The 22,612-nt window shown below is 41.5% G+C and overlaps 1 protein-coding gene across 3 annotated transcripts; it reads left to right on the plus strand.

The window, feature by feature from the left end:
* Positions 1-169: 169 nt before the first annotated feature.
* On the plus strand, positions 170-19,820 carry LOC133913404 (ABC transporter B family member 9-like). 3 transcript variants are annotated; one of them, XR_009909025.1, is made up of 13 exons: positions 170-564; positions 6,115-6,169; positions 6,373-6,548; positions 7,281-7,502; positions 7,597-7,835; positions 8,139-8,664; positions 8,756-9,029; positions 9,490-10,153; positions 10,895-11,123; positions 11,202-11,468; positions 11,547-11,810; positions 11,894-13,715; positions 13,785-14,469. XR_009909025.1 is itself a non-coding variant. In XM_062356561.1 (13 exons), exons 1-13 carry the CDS (start codon positions 292-294, stop codon positions 19,688-19,690), a joined length of 3,513 nt encoding a protein of 1,170 aa, XP_062212545.1. In that variant the 5' UTR covers positions 170-291; the 3' UTR covers positions 19,691-19,820. The 3 variants fall into 3 exon arrangements, 2 of the variants coding, with proteins under 2 accessions (XP_062212545.1, XP_062212534.1); XM_062356561.1 differs by lacking the exon at positions 13,785-14,469 and adding an exon at positions 19,449-19,820 and having other exon boundaries at positions 11,894-11,975; XM_062356550.1 differs by having other exon boundaries at positions 11,894-14,471.
* The last annotated feature ends 2,792 nt before the right edge of the window (positions 19,821-22,612 follow it).

Raw genomic sequence — 22,612 nt, forward strand, 5'->3', positions numbered from 1 at the left:
ATGAACTGTTGGTAACACTACCAATTCTACCGCGAACAACGGGCAGAATCTCCTCGACGTCATGCATGCTTGCAGCCCAAGCACGTACATACGATACTCGTGACCTTTTTATATGCCGCGTCAAACGCAACCGCCCACCCAAAATGCAAAACTAGCGCTTCCACATGGCAAGAAGCTCTAGCATCCTCGATCAGGAAGCAACTAATTAACTAACAAAAACTCTCTCGGGAACCAAGAAATCAAAGGAAGAGGCCGGAGAGAGAGAGAGAGAGCTGGTTGACTTGACCGATCATGGCTAGCGGCCAGGAGAGGAGCGGCGCCGATGATGTAGAAGGGGGAGCAGGGGAGGAGGGAGCTGAGAAGCCGGCGGCCGTGGTGGAGCGCGTGCCGCTACACCGGCTGTTCGCGTTCGCGGACAGGATGGACGCCGCGCTGATGGCCGTGGGCGCCGCGGCGGCGGTAGCCAACGGGATGGCGCAGCCGCTCATGACCTTCATCTTCGGCGACGTCATCGACGCCTTCGGCTCCACCGCATCCTCCGGCGTCCTCCACAGGGTCATCAAGGTACGTGCGTGCGTGCACGCGCGCCACCGCGTCGTGGTACCATGACCTGCAGAACCGCGCTTCTTTCTTCCTTTCTTCCTCCTCTTCCTCTCTTTTTTTTTTAATACAGAGTAGTGCATAATAATCCTGTTAGTGCAACAATATCTTTTTCAAACTAGCTAGTTAAATTTCGGCACATAATTATTAACGAGAGGGGATGGGAGATCGGGCCACCACTCACTACTCCATCTTTTATAGCAGTGAGGGGAGAAAGTCAAAATAGAAGCTGGAATTAATAAAACCCTGATTGGAGAAAAATATTCTACAAATTTAGAGAAAACATTATGATTCCTACGCATTTTCTATGTTGCACATTCAAATAGGCTTTTACAGTTGCTGCGTCCGAGCCCCCAAGATGAGAATTCAAGTAATCTAAAGTTAAACTGCCAACAGGACCGGTTCTAATATTTTCGTGACCAGGACGAAACTAAAAATAGGTCTCCATTAAATTGAAACATTAAAAATTAATTAATATATAAATTTTAAAGATAATATTTGGTGTATATAAAAAATAACACTCACTTCAAACACTTTCTAGAGATCATCTTAAAAAAACTCTTCAATAACTTCTAGATGCGAAGCCATTGATGATGATATCAACATCAATCTCATCTAAATTTTTTTTCTCAATACATAAAATTGTCAAATTATTTAATCTTTCTTAAGACATTATGGATCTCAAATAGTTCTTCAATAATTTTAACTTTATAAAGTTTCTTTCAACTGAAGTCACAATCACATACACAATAAATAAGATTCGATAAGCAATATAAATATTAGGAGAAAAAGATGGGATGTAAATAGGTGAATTGGGGTCTACAAATGATAAACGCCGATCACCAAGTCGCCAAGTTACCGATTAGGGCCTTTATGACTTATGTTGAGTCACTGACGTCGCTATGTCCGTTGCTGAATCCGATTACCGTCAAACAAAGAAGACAGGACTACACGAGAGGAAACGATTTCATCGACGTCTCTACGCACGAGAGGATTACTAATTTGGTATGCTGCTAACTTGCTGCGAAGGAACCAAAACAACAAAGCTGCTTCTTTTGGGACAGCCAAAGACTAAAGCCCATGCACAATCATGTAATTGTGGCTGCCAGTCGATTGGAATTTAGATTGTTATGCTTTGTTGGGTCACAAATAGTATACATATATAAGAGGAGGTCTCTAGATTTTGGAATATGGAGGGGCCCTGAGTTTTGGGGGTTGAGGCGGCCACCCCGTTTGCCCCCCTCTAGAGCTGGCTCTGACTACCGATAAAAACATATTCTTGTGTAATTTTCTGAAATTTAGCATGACATATTTATATTATCAACGACTGAAAATAATAATCTTATTAAAAACACTATCATATATTATTAGCTGAAATCGTCAACAGAGGACAATACTTTCTTTGAGGAAAAATCAAGGATAATTCAACCTGTCTCTCTTTTAATTGCTTAGTACGAAGGGGCAAATTCTCGTTCATTTTCGTTCAATCATCGAATTGGAATATTTGGTAGGCAAATAATGTGACGATATGTTTTTTTCAGATGAACGATGTGGGGTGCTTTTTGTTCCCCGATTACTGCATGTCGCTTTAATAATTGCAATGAACAAAAGATTTGGCCCATAAGATATTTCGGCCAAAACCAATCATCAAGATCTGGATTCTCTCCCCTTTGTTTGCTCTGCTTCTTTGCTTCCTGAGTTCGGACATGGCTTTGCTGTTGTCGGCGGCTCGCCTTAGCCGCGAAGGTGACGGCGAGCCGGCAAATATGCCGCGACCTCCCCCGTGCGGCAGGATGATTCGATCCGTCCATTGCTGCAATATGGTATTCCCAGATAACATCTCCAATCAGATCTCCCAGGAGTCTTTTGTTTATCCAATTTGAGATATTTCGCGATGATGATTTCTTGGAGGCAAAAAAACGATTTTCACTTGTAAGTAGGAGTATTTCGGGCATTCACAGGGGGAAAAAGTCTTTTTAAGTGTCGTGGCACTTGGGTTTTTGACGCGGGGGGGGGGGGGGGGGGGAGCCCTGTGGACCGGAGGGAGTGCAGATTTACACCGTCCAAAAGAAAATTTGGGATGGGATAGTCCTGAATAGACGGGATGATTTTAGATAAGATAGTACAAGTAGATTATTTAGTTAGATATACATGAAGGTATAAGAATACATTTAGTTTGATGTATTGGATGATACGAGAATGTATTTAGTTGCTTAAAGGCCATATATTATATTCATATATAACTTAATTATTTAAATAATAATAATTTTTATATTTGTTATTATCAACAATTATGCTAATTAGTACTAATCATTATTAATTCTTAATAACCACAATAATAATTAGTTATGATTAATAACATCTAATTACAACTAATGTTTAACTAAAAATTCTTAATAACCACGAATAATCATTAATCATCACTAAGTTATTATCAACAAACTGTGCTAATTAACGGAGTTGACAGAACCTGTACAGGGTTATTCGCCTGATTTGCTACACAGCTCGGTACAACATCTTCTCGTATATTTAAGAATCTGAACTATCTCATCTCAAACGGAATGATGCGATTCAACGAATCAAACACCGGAACATGTAAAAATCCTACACCAACTCATACATATATCGATTCATTTCATCAACCAAACACACCCTAAGTAACTATGCTCTATTCACCACATATGCATCCCCTCCCGTCAAAACTTTGATGAATTGTTTTGAGCTTTAGGCCAACTTCGATTTTCCGGGTCCAGGTGGACATAAATTGTTTTGAGCTCGAGCACAAGGTGAAAGTGCAGATCTAAAAAAAAGAGCCTTTTTACGGTATTCCATACTACCTGTAGGTAGAAGGTAGCATAAATTTAATCTGACCGTCCACGTGATTGAATATTTATGTAATTACGACAATAATGTTAATATTTACCCATCATACCATTGAAGGGCACTGTAGTTTTTTTTTATACCTAATCTCCAAATAATTGTTCAACCAAATAATCAGTATTCAGACCAATCTAAACATTAAATCTATAAATTTGCACGATATAATTACCATGCTATTTCTTTTTTTCAAAAATATCCTTATACTATATAAACTCCTCTTATATACTACTCATACTACCTCTAAATAATATATAGTATTCTAACCAATCTAGATCATCCAATCAAAAAATAGATAGCTTAAGTTTCTTCCAGACCACATAAATTTTTTCAAAAAAAAGTGTCGCACCAATATTTCGCATGAATATATCTTACAACACTGAACGTCTAAAGTTAGCATGATTATCTCAATAAAATCAGGATAAGTTGTGAAATGACACTTTCTTGCCGGCTTAACAAATCATTTTCTTGCGATTTTGTATCTCAAATCCTCATGCCGCTTCTCATGGTAAACTCCCTACGTTAGACAGACTCTCAAGCCCAATCTTATATTTTCTTTTCTTGCTGATAGTAGACTGCTGCATCTTGGGCTATATCTTGGCAAAGGCCCAACATCGAAGACTGCACGGCCTGTCAACATCGTTCGCTGGCCTATCCATCCAATCCAATGCACCGCGGGGTGTTTGAAGTATACGTGAATTGTTTATCTTTTTTTATTAATTTAGATTTTTGAGGTCAACTGATCAGTGCATATAACTCAATACGGAGGATGGAAATAAGATGGATCTGAGTGCACGAATCTACCAAACCAAGCATGGATGACTCCGAACCATCTAGGGCAATGTGACAGCTAGGATTTAGGATTTAGGGCTTGTTTTGTTGGAGCCCTGAGTGATGTGCCTAAGAAAAAGTGATGCTTGATAGTAGACTGAGATTTTGATGCTTTTTGCCTGACCAGGCAAGCCTTAGATATATATGTTTGGTTGGTGTACAATGTACTGAGCCTGAGGTTGCCTGAAGTGTTAATACACATAATATTAACAGAGGAAATCATGTACTTCATCTAATAAAAAGTAAATTTATCACCGGCTCATTCCACATCTTATGCCCATCTGCCTACTGATTTTTCCTTAAAAGAGGTCGATCTATTAATTACAAATACATCATATGGCAAAAGAAGAAGAAGAAAAATCTGTCACAAATATCACAGCAAGAAGTTTTTTAAACTACATATTAAGTGAGAAGTGAAAAAAAACAAACAAAAAAAATGACATACTCGATACTGGAATGACTGATTGGTGGTTGTATTAGTAGTCTTCTTTTGACCAAAAAAAATAGAGCGCGGGGGCTGAGTGCTAAAGCCTGAATGCTAATTGGTCTGGTGCGTATGGACAATAGTGCATCGGAGCATTGATTGTCGTTAGACTATTTTTAACAGTTTTCTTCTAGAGGTCAGAATTCTTTTATGATAGGATTTTTTTTCGTTTCAGTGCTCTAATAGTTTCTCTTCACGGTTTTCGTTACGAAAAGATTCTCAAGTTCATTCCCTTCAAAACGGAATTATTTCCCCTTTCCCTTCACGATTTCTCTCGAAGAGAAGCTGTTGAAAATGGATGAAAATAAAGTGAATAAAAACAGAGAAGAGAACCAGAAATAGAACGAAATAAAGAGAAAATGATTAATATAGTCTTAGCAAATAACTCAAGTGAACAAATGCAGGCAGCTGCTAGCGCTGGAGTCAGACATCCGTTTTTAGTCGCCTGAGTCAGGCAGCTCGTCAGGGCGCTAACCAACGGCAAGCATCCAGCCAGGCAAGTTGGCTCAGGGCACCAACCAAATATGCCCTTAAAGCCCATAATTCTGCAGCCCTCTGTGGAGCCTGGGCACCAGCCCAGGGTGCTTGAGCCCTGGCTCTACTTCTGGGGTTTAGGGTGTGCCACTTCGTTAATTTGCACGTATTGTGTTATGTGAGGAGTTGAAAAATTCATCGATGACCTCATGGCTGGATGGCAGCAACCTTAAAGATGCAAGGAGTCAATAAATATATAGTTTCATATATCAAGGTAAGCTCATATCACCCCTATCTCATTTTTGCACCTTTTTCTATTTATGTATATAAATATATATACTCGTCTTATCGGTGTATTATTTTTAGAAAATACCATATTACCGTATAAAAATAGGTGTATCAGTATCGCGTAGCGGGGCAAAGCGGTGCATCCCCCGTTTCAGCTCTAGCTTCGTCCTTGCTTTTTGCTGTGTGTGGTGCTATTTGTTGAAGCTGAATTGGCCACAGGTAAACGGTGCTGGCTTTGCTACTGTAGTATTCAGTGATTGAGAACTAAATCATATAAATTTTAAAAGGCTTTCTTAAGGTTGGAAAATGCACGAAAGCAATAATAATACTCTTTTTTTCCTTCAAGGGAAAAAGGTGGGGGTATCCCTATAATAGTGCTATGGTATACATAATTATACAGATCTTATTAGAAGAATATGTACGTATAGGTCTTATTAGAAGAATATGTATGTACAGCAGTATATGGGACAGAGGCTTAATTATCGGTGCTTGTTTTGGCACGGAAGTGGCTTTGTCATCTTTTTGATCTCTAACCAAGGTCACATTTCTTATTTTTTCAGGTGATCATGAACTTTGTCTATCTTGCCATTGGAGCAGGACTCGCTTCAACACTTCGTAAGTGAATTTCCTATTCAACAAAATTAAGATATTATATCTGTTTCTTGACAGATTTTTTTCTTTATCTTTTAATTCGGGAATTCATCTACTAATTGAAAATGAGTACTTATACTGAAGTACTGTTTTCTGGATTTTCTTTTAAAGAAAGAGTATTACCAGGATCAAACCTTCCTCAATTTAGTTGTTTGATGTTTTGCTAGAGGTATCATGTTGGACAATTACTGGAGAAAGACAGGGGGCACGAATCAGAGCCTTGTATCTCAAAGCTATTCTGAGACAGGATATTGCATTTTTTGACATGGAATTGAGCACTGGGCAAGTGGTTGAGAGGATGACAGGAGACACATTCCTCATTCAAGATGCCATTGGAGAAAAGGTATTCTGTTTGACATTGTAAGAAGTGAATTGCAAGCAAATAATCTATGTTTCTAAGCTGCTAATGAAATGGATATCTACGACCAGTATGGTAAAGCTTGTAATGGCCAAAGGCCAATGTGGAAAAGCTTGTGTATTTCCTGACATAAAACTTCCATGTACAACTGATACATGCACTTGTGTACCTACCTAACCACCTGAACGGAAACAAAAATACTCTCCCTATAAATGATCAATAAGATGATAAGTGAAAAAATATAAATGTTCTTGTTTTAGTTGGTAGAAGAAAGGTTTGATGTAGTTAGTTTTCTATTGTGAACAGCATACTTGGTTTGGGTTAATAGCTCCATTTATGTGTCAAATCGACAATACAAATTTGCCTCATAGGCTAGTACACAAATTGAGTTTGAATTCTAATTTAGTAAGTTGTAAGCAGTATGTCTAAAAGCTGTACACGGGCACATATTGCTAGTAAAATAAAACATAATCTGTGTTAACCGCAAGTAGACTTCATACTGTCTTCACCTGGATTAGTATTAATAATGGAGGAATTTGATTTATCGTGATATTATCAGATAAAAATTTGATAGAGTTGTCAAAGCTTGAGTGGAGATTAGTTCAATCAATGTGGATAACATGAAATTGATTGCAAACTTTGTACATTAACCTTCTTAAAAAAGGAAAAAAAATGCACTCAATTCTTTGTTGTGTTTCTGCACATGAATTCTCTTAGGTTGGGAAGTCCATACAACTCCTTTCTACTTTTGTTGGTGGCTTCATTATTGCATTTGTGAGAGGATGGCTCTTGGCTCTTGTTATGCTCTCATGCATTCCTCCAATTGCTGTTGCCGGTGCAATTGTGTCAAGGTTGATGACAAGACTCTCCACCCGCATGCAATCAAAATATGGTGAGGCTGGAAACATTGTTGAACAAACTCTTGGGGCCATTAGAACGGTTAGTGCTACTCGGCACTTGTTTGTGGTTACTCATCTTTGCCTGTTATATTGTAACTTCATGATGTTCTGGTTTATCTGCTCATGCTTTGAAGGTTGTTTCGTTCAGTGGCGAGAAGCAGGCTATAATGACATATAACACATTCATAAGAAAAGCATGTGAATCTGCTCTACAAGAAGGTGCTGTAAGTGGACTTGGATTGGGTTCTGTAATGGCAGTGTTGTTTTGCAGTTATGGGTTGGCAGTTTGGTATGGATCTAGATTGATAGTCAAGCGCGGATACAATGGTGGCATGGTTATTTCGGTTATAATGGCTGTCATGATCGGCGCAATGTAAGTTTCGTACACTAGTAAGATCACTGGAATATTCTTAAATGAGTAATAACATCGATGATAAACGAGCAATGTTTCTGCGTGGATGTGCTTCATGCCTTCACTGTGACTGTGTCTAACTGTGTCTGTTAAAATGCAAAGTATACTGTTTTCACTTCGCTGGACAACATTCGCCATGACTTGCAATATCAAATAATCTTCCCAACAGAGTTTAAATCACTTAGATTTCAATAGGGTCTTTCCATCTCTTTTTTTTGGGGACCATTGATTTGCTTATTTCAGTTACATACTTCTCTTCTGCAGGTCCTTAGGTCAGGCAACACCATCAGTAACTGCTTTCGCAGAAGGTCAAGGAGCAGCATATAGAATGTTCAAGACAATTGAACGGCAACCAGATATTGATATACATGATGCCACAGGTATCATACTGGAGGACATCAAGGGTGATGTTGAACTCAAGGATGTGTACTTCAGCTATCCTACCAGGCCTGAACATTTGGTATTTGATGGATTCTCATTGCGAGTACCAAGTGGTACAACTATGGCCCTAGTTGGAGAGAGCGGCAGTGGGAAGTCGACCGTGATCAGTTTGATGGAGAGGTTTTATGATCCGCATGCTGGGGAAGTCTTGATTGATGGAGTTGACATTAAAAGAATGAATCTTGGATGGATCAGAGGAAAGATTGGTCTTGTCAGCCAAGAACCAGTGTTGTTCTCAACTACAATCAGGGAAAATATTGCCTATGGGAAGGAAGATCTAACCCTTGAAAAGATCAAGGAAGCAGTTGAGCTTGCGAATGCATCAAAATTCATTGATAAGTTACCAAATGTACAAATAAATTTAAAATGGCCATAGTGCTAATTTGGTTGCTAACTTACTATCATACAAATTATTAATGAATATGCATGTAACATTCCAGGGTCTTGAGACAATGGTTGGGGAACGTGGAACTCAACTATCTGGAGGGCAGAAGCAAAGAATAGCAATTGCTAGAGCAATTGTAAAGAACCCTAGGATCTTGCTACTTGATGAAGCAACTAGTGCGCTGGATATGGAATCTGAGAGGGTAGTTCAAGAAGCTTTGAATAGGGTTATGTTACAAAGGACTACAATTATTGTTGCTCATCGCCTAAGCACAGTAAAGAATGCTGATGTGATATCGGTCTTACAGCATGGGAAGATGGTGGAACAAGGTATACCATGTGAAAACTTGAGATTAGCTAAAAATCCAGAAAATGGATATCTTTGCCTATAACCTCGAGAAAGTTCATAGTTCCTTTTTGCATGGCACTAGTAATATGTTGTGTCCATATTCAGTAAAGCTGTAGGTCCCGCAGTGTACTGTTTATGCGACAGACTCCATACTGTACATAAGTCACTTCTACATTTTTGTAGTATTGTGAACACAGATTATCTAGATAAATTAAAATTTCCAGCAAGACACCAAACTGAAGATGTTTCTGACCACTAATTTACAGATAGGTCACAGTCTATTGCTAATTCTGTAACAGCCATAATAAATCCTTATGAGTACTCTGAAAATGTTAGTCCTTTTTTATGTGAATAAAGTGCAACTCCTCTTTGTTCAACAAGATATTTGATCTGCAAGCTTTGGTAGATAACTTGCCAGTTGTTTACGTGAATTCTGAGCAGGTTCACATGCAGAACTGATGAAGATACCTGAAGGTGCCTACTCTCAGCTGATTCACCTACAACAGACTCATCAAGAGACACAGTATTCTACTGTCGACCCTGATATGATAGTAACAAACAGTTTTGGCTCCAGATCTATAAATACCAAGCCGAGGAGCCAAAGTATCTCTAGGAGATCAACTAGTGAAGGCTCCTCTTTCGAGCATAGTGGTAGGCACTCTCTCCCTGCTCCGCTTGGCCTACCTGATCCAATGGAATTTAGTGAAGCTCTGGACATAAAGGAGGAGACTACAGACGAAGTGACTAGTGCCCGGAAGAAAGCTCCAATTGGTAGACTCTTCCGTCTGAACAAACCAGAGGCTTTTGTTCTTGCACTTGGTTCTATAACTGCTGCAATGCATGGTCTTATTTTTCCTATATATGGCATATTGATTTCAACTGCGATAGAAGTGTTTTATGAGCCACCAGAAGTACTACTGAAGGACTCCAGATTCTGGGCAAGCATGTTTGTTGTGCTGGGGGCTTGTGCATTAGTTCTGATTCCAATAGAGTATTTCCTGTTCGGATTAGCAGGCGGGAAGCTTGTGGAGCGCATACGGTCAATGACATTCCAAAGTGTAATGCGCCAAGAGATCAACTGGTTCGATAAACCTGAACACTCGAGGTGTGTGCTTATTCTTTTTCCGCATCATGATGTTTAGCAAGAATATGTTTTCTTATTATCCTAAGAAATACTTCTCCAGTTTGTCATTTTCAAGATTTACGATTATGAAATCAGTATCCTGTTTATTACTCTACTAAAGTAATCGAATAAGAACTTCGGCAATTATTTTCTCAATCTAGCAATGTGTCATGGCCCAGATGTGGTCCGTGGCCCAATAAGCGTCCAATGGGCCCACATGATTACTTGGCCGCTAAATAGATTAGGAGCTTCCAGAACTTTCCAGATTGCACTAAATTTCTTAGGTGCCAAAGTTGTCTTCTCTCTATATAAAGGGCAAGAAAGATTAAAGGGGTAAAACCCTAAAGCTCTCAAGCCTCCTTGCCTCCCAACAGCCGCACCTCCCCTCTCTCACCTCTAATACTCCCCCAATCTCTCATGGATCTTTACTCACGACACAATACAAAAATCTTATAAACCATCTTCCTAGATTAAGTTTCTTAGCATTATGAAAATCATAAATGTGTTGGCCCGACTGTAAAACATACATTCTTGGCTTACTAGTCTTGTGGTGCTAAAAACCTTTACCCAACCATCATGTATGCATTTTGTTTTGCTGTTTTGGACACTAAGAAAAATATAAATGTGTTTCGATGAACATTTATGTATGCTAGTTAGCACTATAACTGTCAACTAGCGCTATATTTATACAGAACTCATACCAAAGTTTCAATTTTGTTTCAGTGGATCAATTGGTGCAAGGCTATCGACTGATGCTCTGAATGTGAAGCGACTCGTTGGTGACAATTTAGCACTTAATGTCCAGACTATATCAACTGTGATATCAGGCTTCACAATAGCAATGGTGGCAAACTGGAAGCTGGCAATGATTATCACAGTGGTGGTTCCTTTGGTGGGTTTTCAAGGCTATGCTCAAATCAAGTTCCTGAAAGGTCTCAATAAAAATGCAAAGGTACGTGCAATGACCTGTTCTATATAAGCACTTATCATTTGGCTAGTATTTATGTTTAATAAGTTTGGTGGGATGCAGTTGAAGTATGAAGAAGCAAGTCAAGTAGCAACTGATGCAGTTGGTGGCATCAGAACTGTGTCATCATTTTGTGCTGAGAAGAAGGTGATGGAAACATATGAGAAGATGTGTGAATCTCCAATAAGGCAAGGAATAAGGGAAGGTGTTATCAGTGGCTTGGGTTTTGGCTTCTCATTCCTTGCATTCTACTTTACGTATGCTCTCTGTTTCTATGTCGGTGCTAAGTTTGTTCAGCAAGGAACGGCGACATTTCCTGAAGTGTTTAGGGTGCGAACACATTCTTATCCATTTTGCATAGAATTGATCATTTTACATGTCCTGTTTACCTGATCCGGTGGTTGTCAGGTCTTCTTCGTATTAGTTTTGGCAACTAGTGGAATCTCGCGAACAAGTGCAGTAGGTGTGGACAGCAATAAGGCTAATGATGCGGCCGTCTCTATCTTTGAAATTCTTGACCGGAAATCCAAGATTGATTACAGCAGCCAGGAGGGTGTGACCATCGCAAGTGTGAGGGGTGACATTGATTTCCAGAATGTGTGCTTCAAGTACCCGTTGCGACCAAATGTTCAAATCTTCAAGCATCTGTCGTTGAGCATTCCTTCTGGAAAGGTTGTTCTTTTATCAGAATTATGAAGTCATTTACACATTTCTAGCTGATGCAGAACTTAATTTTGGTGACATTATCCTTGCAGACTGTTGCGTTAGTTGGAGAGAGCGGAAGTGGCAAATCAACTGTGATCGCTCTCCTTGAGAGGTTCTATGATTCAGATTCCGGTAAGATCCTTTTTGATGATGTGGAACTTGAGGCGCTGAAGATAAGTTGGCTTCGGCAGCAAATCGGGCTAGTTGCCCAAGAGCCAGTGTTGTTCAATGACACCATCCGCACCAACGTAGCTTATGGGAAGCAAGGGGAGGCATCTGAAGAAGAGATCATTGCTGCTGCTGAAGCAGCCAATGCGCATCAGTTCATCTGTGCCCTGCCTGACGGATACAACACCATCGTCGGCGAAAGAGGGATCCAATTGTCAGGCGGGCAGAAGCAGCGTGTCGCCATCGCAAGGGCCATCATAAAGAACCCTAAGGTGTTACTGTTGGATGAGGCAACAAGCGCGCTAGATGCGGAGTCAGAGCGAGTGGTGCAAGAGGCGCTAGACCAGGTGATGGTTGGTAGGACCACCGTGGTGGTGGCCCATCGGTTGTCAACAATCAGAGGTGCGGATATCATCACCGTCCTGAAGAACGGTGCAGTAGTCGAGAAAGGCAGGCATGAAGAGTTGATGCGGATAAAGGATGGAACCTACGCTTCCCTTGTTGAGCTCAGCTCTAGTTCTGGGTGACCTGATGGAAGCCTAGACATTATTCAAAACTGACATAACCCTCACGTGGATTGGATAATATGTAAAAGGGTGTACTCAGGGTTCTACTTGAAGTTAATTCCTAGCCTGTCCATAAGCAACAACGACTCCACAGCACGCACCATTCGTTTCTGTCTATAAAATTTCATGTGATGTATGCGAATAGTTTGGATGTACCCAACGTGGGTGTGGTAATTTGAAAGGATAGATCTAAAAGGGTTTTGTTCATTATCCACATGGATTGGATAATATGTAAAAGGGTGTACTCAGGGTTCTACTTGAAGTTAATTCCTAGCCTGTCCATAAGCAACAACGAGTTCACAGCACGGACCGTCTGATCGGCCCCTACTCGATTGCCTAGCACAATGGGATGGACCTTTATAGACGACTCAATTACAGGCCTTGACCGCCGCCCCTTAAGGCCGCAAAGCGAAGGAAGACGAAGGTCCTTAGCACCGATGAGCCTTTCGATTAAGCCTCTAGGGCTAACCGAGATGGGTCCAGATCCTTGTTGGCCCCTACTTCGAAGGGTCCAAATGTGCCGAAAGCATCAAAGCTACCGAGAGCCTTGGGGAAAGCCCCAACCCCAAGGCGCCGACCTCTGGAGGAGGAGATGCCCTGAAAGATCCCTCCACCTCATCCGAGGAGGATAAGGTCGGGGTTGCCGACTCGACGGCGCATGCGGCACCACCTCCTCCGGTAGGCAATGCTCCCCCCCCTCTACTATGCGAACCTTCGTCACTGTATCCCAACAAGGAGATAAAGAGATTCAATGTGCCCGATGTCTTCCAAAGGCTTGTCTCTGGCTTTGATAACGAGCATCATCGATCATTCTAGTGTAAATGAGACCTCAGGTTTCTATTCGCTAAAGCATTCTTCGTCCTATATGTTTTGTTGGCCTCAATCTGCTAATTTTCTTCATAATTGTCGACAGAGAGTCCCCCTCCTTGGATGCCTCCCCAGGTTGGCCTTGGCAAGAGCAAAGGACTATTTACCTACCCTAGCCCTTCGATCCCTCCACACAGGGAGGTCATACCCTTGTTCTCGTATGACCTTGTCATCCTTTGTAGGACATGTTCCCTCTGCATGCGTTGAGGCTTCAGTTGTCGACCTTTCTCCCGCTCTCCTCCTCGAACACATCATCGCTGGTCATGTGAAGGTATGTGTTTTTTCTATGCATTCTAGAATTTGGCTCGAAGTCCCCCCTTAATGTTTTTACTATCTGTAGGATGTCTTGTTGGCGTGCAGTGCTCAGAAGGTGGTCCACAATGCGAGCACTCAACTTGAGGAGTCACATTCGCAAAAGCGATAGCATGAGGGGGAGGTGAAGAGATTGAAGGCCACTCTTGAAGAGGTGACGAAGGTCCTCACAAACGAGAAGGCCACCCTCGCAGAGGCGATGAAGGCTCTTGTCAATGAGAAGGAGGCTCGAGGCAACCTCCTCAGAGGTGGCTTCCATTATGCATGAGTTAGGGCTAGTTCCTGGCCCCTGCCCCTCTATTGACATAGATCTTCAAGGGGGCTTGGGTGGCTTTGAGTCGTTGCGTCCACTCTGAGGTCGGGTACCCTGGCCTTCGACGACTTTTGTACTAGGATTGCCTGTGCACCATCTTCAGCACCCTGAGGGCACTCGGTTGTGCCCATTACAGTGAACTATCCCATAATGACTTTGAGTTTCCCTCAGATATGACGTTGACTGTGAAAGCCGTACAAATAGCATTTGGCTTAATTGAACATGCCGACTGGCTATAAAAATGAGGGTAGCACAAGCCCGATAACCGACGTGTCATGTGCTAACACACATCTAAACCACCTATTGCACAACCATTCGATTAAAACAAATGCAATCCCGGTATTCCTGGTACGTGCGTGCCATGATCACACATGTACTTTTACAACACGTTCATCACAATAAGGTACAACAAGTGTAAATTATATTACAACATGGTTCGATACAAATTATTCGAGCGAACAGTTATGTCAATTATCAACAAACTTGAATTGGAACGACGACTAGAAACTGTAACGAGTTCATTATAGTACAACATTCATCTACTACACAGCGAAAAAAATGTGCAACAAAATAAAAAAAGTAGCCAATGATACTTTTGCCCTTAGGCCTCACTGGGGTTAGTCTCGTGTTGCTATCTTTAGTCTTGCCCATCATCGGGATCTGCAGGGTAAAAGTAGTCAAACACCAGCTCGTACTCAGCTACAACAAAAACTCAACAATAGCACCATGAATACGAAGTTACTTGCAAGACTTACACATATGTGTATATATATTCCCGACTTGAAGGATAATGCTTTTGGATGGTGGCAAAGAAACTAAGCTATAATCTGATACATTTGCTCAAATGCAATTTAAATCATCTTAATGTGTATGCACCTAAGTATGAAGCCTTACATGACTCAACTGACACGACCCTATTCTTTCTCAAATACTACCCATAACTTAATGAGTAAACTTAAACGGGTGATGAACTTGATGGAATCACAACAACCTTTCCCTCTCATACTCATCCTCGATGAGCCTGACCATCATCTCAAGATCATCACGTGACTCTACAACAAAATGTCAGGACACCAAGCATGCTCATGATCGAGAGCGCGGCAATTTAAATTGATCTTACACCTTACAACGGGTATAACTTTACCCACATGACACGAGTCCATCCCCTCAGCCCTCGTGACAACCTTTCTCATATGTGCTACATCAGATCGGCTTGTTCCTACGCTATCGAGGATACCTAATTTTCGATGGGGCTCTTCCCTATTGGACACCCTTAGGGTCCTCGCCATTCCAATATAAACTTCTCCATCTCATCATTTTTCTTGATACACTGTAGGGCCACAGTTAGTCAATGCACACATATATGATATTCAACACATCTGTCCCATACACGGATATGTGGTAAGTATGGTATGTGTTGGGCATAGGAAAACATCTGGTTAATCCTTAATCAACTCAAGCGGGGCTACAACATCTGAGACTCCTTTCTCATTTGTCCCTACCACCTGCTCAAGTCTCGTAAACCAACACCACTTACCACATTGACTTAACTTTTATCATAGAGTTTGTATTACAACCCTACAACTCACAAACAATGGCGACATCCACCGCTCAACTTCTACAGATATGCAAAGCATAGATGAGCATTGATTGATCATTGGACATGAGTCTAATCATTACCCATGGTTACAAGGAAATGGTAACATCAATCACAAGGAAGGTAATGCAACAAAATAGGATCTACCCATTTGACCTTCATGACTTGAAACTTACTTAATGCAACTATCCCATACAATAATAGAAAGTTCATACAGATGACCATTGTAAAATAAGGGTGCAATATGATAGATGCTTGCCTTGGTTTTTCGGTGCTTCGCTCGTGTACACCTCCAATTCGGTATCGACCTCAACCTCTGGAACCGTCGACATCACTCTCTAAGCAATGGAATAACACATCAAATAAATAAAAGAATAAGCTAAGAAATATGCTTATGATGCATGATCGTGAACGAGGTGCAATGTGTCATGTCATGAAAACATTTGTAAATGAACGCTTGATCGATTGGACTAGAAGAGGTTTAACATCGCATAAGACAACTTAAGCTTACTGACTTCTAAGTAGCTGGTGGTCCGGTTGGGGTATGGTGGCGATCAGACCATGGGGGTCAAACAGAGAAGAATTCGGTACTGAGTAGCTACGGTGGTCATACTAGACCCATGGTTGTCTGACTCCTAACTATGAAGTCTGAACTTGATTCTAACTGGCCAAGTTCCAGCTTGGCAGTTAGACCGTCCCATATGGTTGTCAGATCACTGGGCCTAATCGATAGCACCTCAAGAAGGTCTCTGGTGAAGGCCCCAGCGATGCCTTCAACCAAGGGTGGTACCAAAACACTCTACAAGGCTAGGGGAGTTTATTTTGGGTTGTTTGGGCGATATTCATGGGGCCAAACTCTAGGATCCCATGGATGACATCCATGGCTAAGAGTGAAGCTCAAGTCTGAGCTTATGGGGATCGATTTGAGCTTGGGGATGATGGGGAAATGGTCGGAGAAGTATCACCTTGGTGTAGGGAAGCTTCCTAGAGGGTTGGCTGGCTCCGGAGAGTCTTCAATTTGGAGATCGGGCTTTGGGGTGAAACTTGGCCTTGAGGTGGAAGAAGACGTGTGAGAAGCTTCTCTGGTGAAGATGATAGTGGGGAGGAGCTCAGGGAGGCTTGGTGAAGCTCGGGGAGGTCGTCTCCATCGATCTCCGGCCATCGTGGTGGTCGAGGTGGTGGTCCCCCCTCTCTCTCAGTTTTGGGTGGAAGAAGGAAATGAGGGAGAGAGAGAGAGAGAAGAAAGTGGTCGATGGGGCTTTAAGTGATGTTCTGAGCCCTGGCGGCCAGACCGTGGGCTGGGCCCACATGTAGAAAGTGCTTCCTCATTTCCCTTTTTCTACAAATTCTTTTTGCCTTCCTTCCTAGATGGTTTTGGGCTATCTAAACTATTCCAAAGGTAATTCCCACTCATAGGTTTATGGTGGAAAAGTGAGTCACTTATCGATGTACCATTTTGAAAAGTTTTGAATACTTAAAACAAAATCAAAAGCATGAAACATGATGTGATGATGCATATGTCTGATCGATGACTAGGTTAGGGTTTTTTGGGTGTGGCAAATCTCCCCCTTTAAAAAGAATCTTGACCCAAGATTTGGCAAACTTCAAGGGAGAGGGCGATGGGTCAAACATCGCCACAAGTGAGAAATGGTCACCACTTGGTAAGAAGACGCCCTAAGGGATTGATTTGAAGTGGGAGTGATTTCTTCGTAGGTGGAAAAATAGGGTTTGTCAGGTTCCTCGAACATCAGAAGCAAAAAAAGTCACCAAATTGGACTTTCTGTGTGCTGGCGGTTTGGATCGTGGCTAAGCCCGGTCAAACCGTGGCACAATGGCAGTTGGACCGCGGGTATGGCGGTTAGACCGCTATTCAAATAGATATGATTTGGCTCTGGTGGCCTCTCATGGTCAGATCGTGAGCTTAGCGGGTAGACTACCCTAGTTGAACAGAGACTACAAGGAGGGGTATTTTGCTCCGACCGATATTTTTCTAAGCGTGTTCCTTTGGGAAGATTCTCAAATATTAAGATGATGCAACTACGATCATGTGAGATGTCTAAGCTACGCAAAGATGGAACCACACTCATAGTTTGTAAATAAGTCGAGATATTCGGAGCGGATTCAGTCTTCTCACTCCCATGTAACTTCATTCTCCTTGTGGTTACTCCATTGTGCCTTTACCAATTTGATGGAGTGACTTCGGGTATTGTGGTATGTTGTAAGTCTTGGTTTGCCCACTCAATCACTTCGGTTGGAACTTGAAGGAATTTCTTCAATTGTGAGACATGAAAGACACTGTGAACGGTCAAAAGAGAGGGTTGCAAATCCAGCTGATAAGCCATGTTCCCCCATCTTGCAAGGATTTGAAAAGGGCCAACAAAGCAAGGGGGCTAGCTTACCCTTCATTCGAAAATGTTGAGTGCCTTTGAAAATCTCCAACCTCAAACTTGAGTTCACGCCTTCTGAGTTTGCATAGCTCTTTTGCCTTGATTGGGTTGCAAGTAAATTCTTGCAAATCATTCTCACATGCTCTTAGACGTCCATGACTAAGTCTGGGCCAAAGAAAGTTCGTTCGCTGGATCCTGACAAATTGAGAGGTGTTTGACATCTTTTTCTATACAGTGCCTCAAATTGAGACATTCAGATGCTTGACTGAAAACTATTGTTGTAGGAGAATTGCGCAAATAGGAAATAAACCTCCCACTTTTTCCCATAGGTGAGGACACATGCCCTCAGCATATCATCTAGGATTTGATTCACTCATTCGGTCTGTCCTTCGGTGTGAGGATGGTAGGTAGTGCTGCGAAGGAGCTTGGTTCCCATAGCTTCATGGAGACTCTTTAAAAATGAGAGGTAAATTGAGAGCCTTGATTCGAAATGATCTTTTTGTGAACACCATGGAGGCAAATAACTCGAGAGGGATATAGCTCTACATATCGTTTGATGGCAAATCTGGTTTTGACAAGAAGGAAATATGCCGATTTTGTCAATCGGTCTACGATTACCCAAATGGTGTCATAACCTTGAGAAGTGTTGGGAAGTCAGGTGATAAAATCCATGCTAATTTCTTCCCAGTTCCATGAGGGAATAGGCAAGGGTTGAAGTGTACCGACCGGTTTGAGATGTTTGACTTTCACTCTTTGACAGAAATTACACTCGGCCACATAATGAGTAATTTCGCGCTTCATACACATCCACCAAAACTTCTGCTTGAGATCTTGATACATCTTCATGCTTCCAGTATGGATGGATATCAATGCATTATGAGCTTCATCCAATATCTTTCTTCTCAATTCATCAACCATAGGAACTACTATTCTCTTTCCAAACCACATCACACCTTGATCGTCCACCGAGAAACACTTGGCCTTGCCCTCTTTTATTTTATCATGAATTAGGGCCATTCCTTTGTTGTTCCGTTGAGCTTCCTTAATTTCATTGAGGAGAGTGGATTTGATCTCAAGGTTAGCGAGATAACCTTCTTCGACCATTTGAAGTCCAAGTATTATGTTTCAAACTGTGTTTTCTTGATTGCTAAATTGGGTAAAACTTCATATAAGCTGTGGTTTGAGCATAGGCATTGTGTGTCTCATTTTAGGACATGAAATCTTGAAATTTGAATAAGTTTGAGTTTAGTTCAACTGATGGTATTTTTCTTGGATATCCTGCTCATACTTGTGGCTATCGTATGCTTATTCTAGAGACTAACAAAATTGTTGAAACCTGTGAGGTTACTTTTGATGAGGCTAGTCCTGGAACTAGATCAAGTGATGCAGGTACAGGTACATATATTCATGGGGAGTCTGAGAGCATTTTTGTGGATGATGATGAGGAGGATGAGGAAGAGATTTTAATTCTGATGGCACAATCAGTTGAAGATTATTTGGTACCTTCGACTACTTTGGCTATAGTTGGACATCCTCAAATTACTACATCATCTGTGCATTTTGAAGGAGAAGAAGAGATTGCTTTTAGAGTCAATGCTCCTTTGCACATTCAGCGGAGTCATCACCTGATTGGATGATTGGATATTTGCATGAATGTGTCACACAGTTTAGGTTTCTTGATTCTAATTCTCATGCTCATTCGGCATTTGTTGCTTCTTTTGAACCCAAAGATATTTCACATGCATTAAATGACGTATCTTTTATCAATACCATGCATCAGGAACTTGAAAATTTTAAATGCAACAATGTCTGGAAGCTAGTCGCACCTTGTCCGGGTCATACCCTTATTAGAACTAGATGGGTTTTCAATAATAAACAGAGGATAATGTTGTTGTGAGAAACAAAGCTAGACTTGTAGCTTAGGGTTTAAACAGGTAGAAGGGCTAAATTTTGAGGAAACTTTTGCTCCAGTTACTAGACTAGAAGCCATTAGAATTGTTTTAACGTTTCCTGCATCTAAATGTTCTAGATTATATCAAATGGATGTCATAGTGCTTTTCTGAATGGCTACATTAATGAAGAGATTTCTGTTAAGCAACCGCCTAGTTTTAAAAATCCTAAATATCCAAATCATGTATATACGTTTTCTAAAGCTTTGTATGATTTAAAACAAGCCTCTAGAGCAGGTATGATAGGCTTAAAACTTTATTGCTTGAAAAGGGTTTTGTAATGAAAAAAGTGGACAAGACGTTGTTTGTGCCCAAGCATGGTAATGATCAACTATTTGTTCAGATTTATGTAGATGATATCATCTTTGGTTATTCTTCTTATGCTTTGGTCCTAGTTTTCAGAAACGATGAGTAGGAAATTTGAGATGAGTATAATGAGTGAAACTAATATACTTTTTGCGTCTTCAAGTCAAACAAATCAAAGAAGGTTTTTTTTTTCATCAAAGTAAGTATACACAAGAGCTACTACAATATTTTGAGATGAAAAACAACAAGCCAATCATGACACCTATTGGAGCAACAACGATGCTTGATCCTGATGAACATGGAGGGCTATATATTGATAGGGTCTCGGTCAGGTAAGGTGCGCCAATAGTGAGATCAGATTTAGACTTTTTATCTATTGAGTAGATCTATCTAGGGTTTGAGATTTTATGGAAATCTTTGTTGGATGCTTTGGAGAGGCATCTTGTAAACTCATCTATGTAATGAAAATCTAGCTTCGTAAGTTGATGAGTTGCTAATTCGTAATTTTCTTTCTGTTCTATATTATGCGTACTTGGTTTGGTTTTTTATTAATTTCATGTTTCTATCAAGTTTCATCTTGGTTTAATCCATCCAAAACCTTACTAGAATATCTAGTGTTTGATTTGAGAAAAATTCGTGTGGTTTTAGTTTGATCTCGAGTAGCTTTTTGGTCAACTTGACTAGGTTTCGATCTACTCAATTCTGATTGATACAATCTCATTTGACTAGGTATAATTCTTGATCCATACATCAGATTGACTTGATTTTTATTGGGTTAGTTTCGTATTTTAATTTAGTTTCACCTATCCAAATTTTAGGGCAATCGGACTAGCGGATCTTTCTCTATATTATTTTTTACTAGAGTATGTACAATCTGTTTCGAGTGGAATGCCAAGCTTAAATCGATTTTCAATTTGGGTGAATTAATCCTTGAATTTGATTTCTGCAATCATTCACTCCCTCTAATTGCCTTATTAGAGGGTAATTAATCCTACACATCGGCCTTTAGGAGTCCTTAGACTTTATCTCGTTTCCGAGGTGGCGAGTCCTCGAACTTCAGCCATAGAGGAGTCCTTAGATGTCGCCCTTGCTTCATTGTAGGCTAGTCCTTAGACATCGCCCTTACTTCATCGTAGTTTAGTCCTTAGACATCAGCCTTTGGGAGTCCTTGGACTTTATCCCATTTCTGAGGAGGCGAGTCCTCAGACTTCGGCCACAGGGGAGTCCTTAGATGTCACCCTTGCTTCGTCGTAGGTTAGTCCTTAGACATCGGCCTTCGGGAGTCCTTGGACTTTATCCCATTTCCGAGGTGGTGGGTCCTCAGACTTCGGCCACATGGGAGTCCTTAGACATTGCCCTTGCTTCGTCGTAGGCTAGTCCTTAGACATTAGCCTTCGAGAGTCATTGGACTTTATCCCATTTTTGAGGTGGGGAGTCTTCAAATTTCGGTCACAGCGAAGTCCTTAGACGTCGTCGTTGCTTTGTCGTTCGCGTGAAGTAATGCAGCATGTGGGGGAATATGTTTTCTTCATTCATATGGGATTACACAAGGAGACTACCTCGCTAAAAACCTTGTTCCTTGAAGTGGGTTTCCCCTGCAAGGAAAAGAGTGTAGCTTCTATGGAAACTGCTTTTACATTAAGGCCCCGTTCGATTCATGAACGAATCCAGTGAATCACATCCAAACAGTTAATTTCAACGGGCTCTGTGGGCGTATCGGAGGGAAGCAGTTTGCGTTTTTGTGAAGGGCCGGCGAATCTGCAAAAACCATGCTCCCCCAGTGAATCCACCCTCTCTCTTTCATACCTCCCCACCAAGTTGTAGGTATTTACTCGCTTTTGCCATTGGCCAAAACCACCCAAACCAGTGCCCCCACCAAATGACTGCTCATCCGCAAGCGTCGCTCTGACCCCCTCAATGGCAGCTCTCGGGACACGCAGTTCCTCACCGCTGCTCGCCACCTTTGTGCCAGTGCTCGACTCCCTCCTCCGGTCACCACCCCTCCACCACTGAAAGCCCTCCGCTCACCATCCCGGTGCCCTCCACTTGGCATCCCATCACATCTTGCCGCCCTCCTCAAAAAGCTCAACTCCTCCCTCCTCCGCCCGTGCTGATGTCAGCCTGCCTCTTGCCGCTCGATTTTTGAGAAGACAAGTGATGAACCGTGATGATTTTTGCAACAGGGTATTGAGAAGAGAAGCTCCCTTTCTTCGTGATGAGCCTGTGACGATTTAAGTGATAATCGCTGCAATTTTAGTGCTAATTGCAATAGACTGTCCCTAATCTATTGTGCAATGGTTGTCT

The sequence above is a fragment of the Phragmites australis genome, chromosome 1 (genome assembly GCF_958298935.1).
Source record: "Phragmites australis chromosome 1, lpPhrAust1.1, whole genome shotgun sequence".
NCBI classification, from domain to species: domain Eukaryota; kingdom Viridiplantae; phylum Streptophyta; class Magnoliopsida; order Poales; family Poaceae; genus Phragmites; species Phragmites australis.

Coding starts and splice junctions, on each gene's coding strand:
- LOC133913404 (XM_062356550.1), top strand. CDS start 292: ATGGCTAGCGGCCAGGAGAGGAGCGGCGCCGATGATGTAGAAGGGGGA. Junction 7,836..8,138: donor GCTGTCATGATCGGCGCAAT/GTAAGTTTCGTA, acceptor TCTCTTCTGCAG/GTCCTTAGGTCAGGCAACAC. Junction 10,154..10,894: donor GATAAACCTGAACACTCGAG/GTGTGTGCTTAT, acceptor ATTTTGTTTCAG/TGGATCAATTGGTGCAAGGC.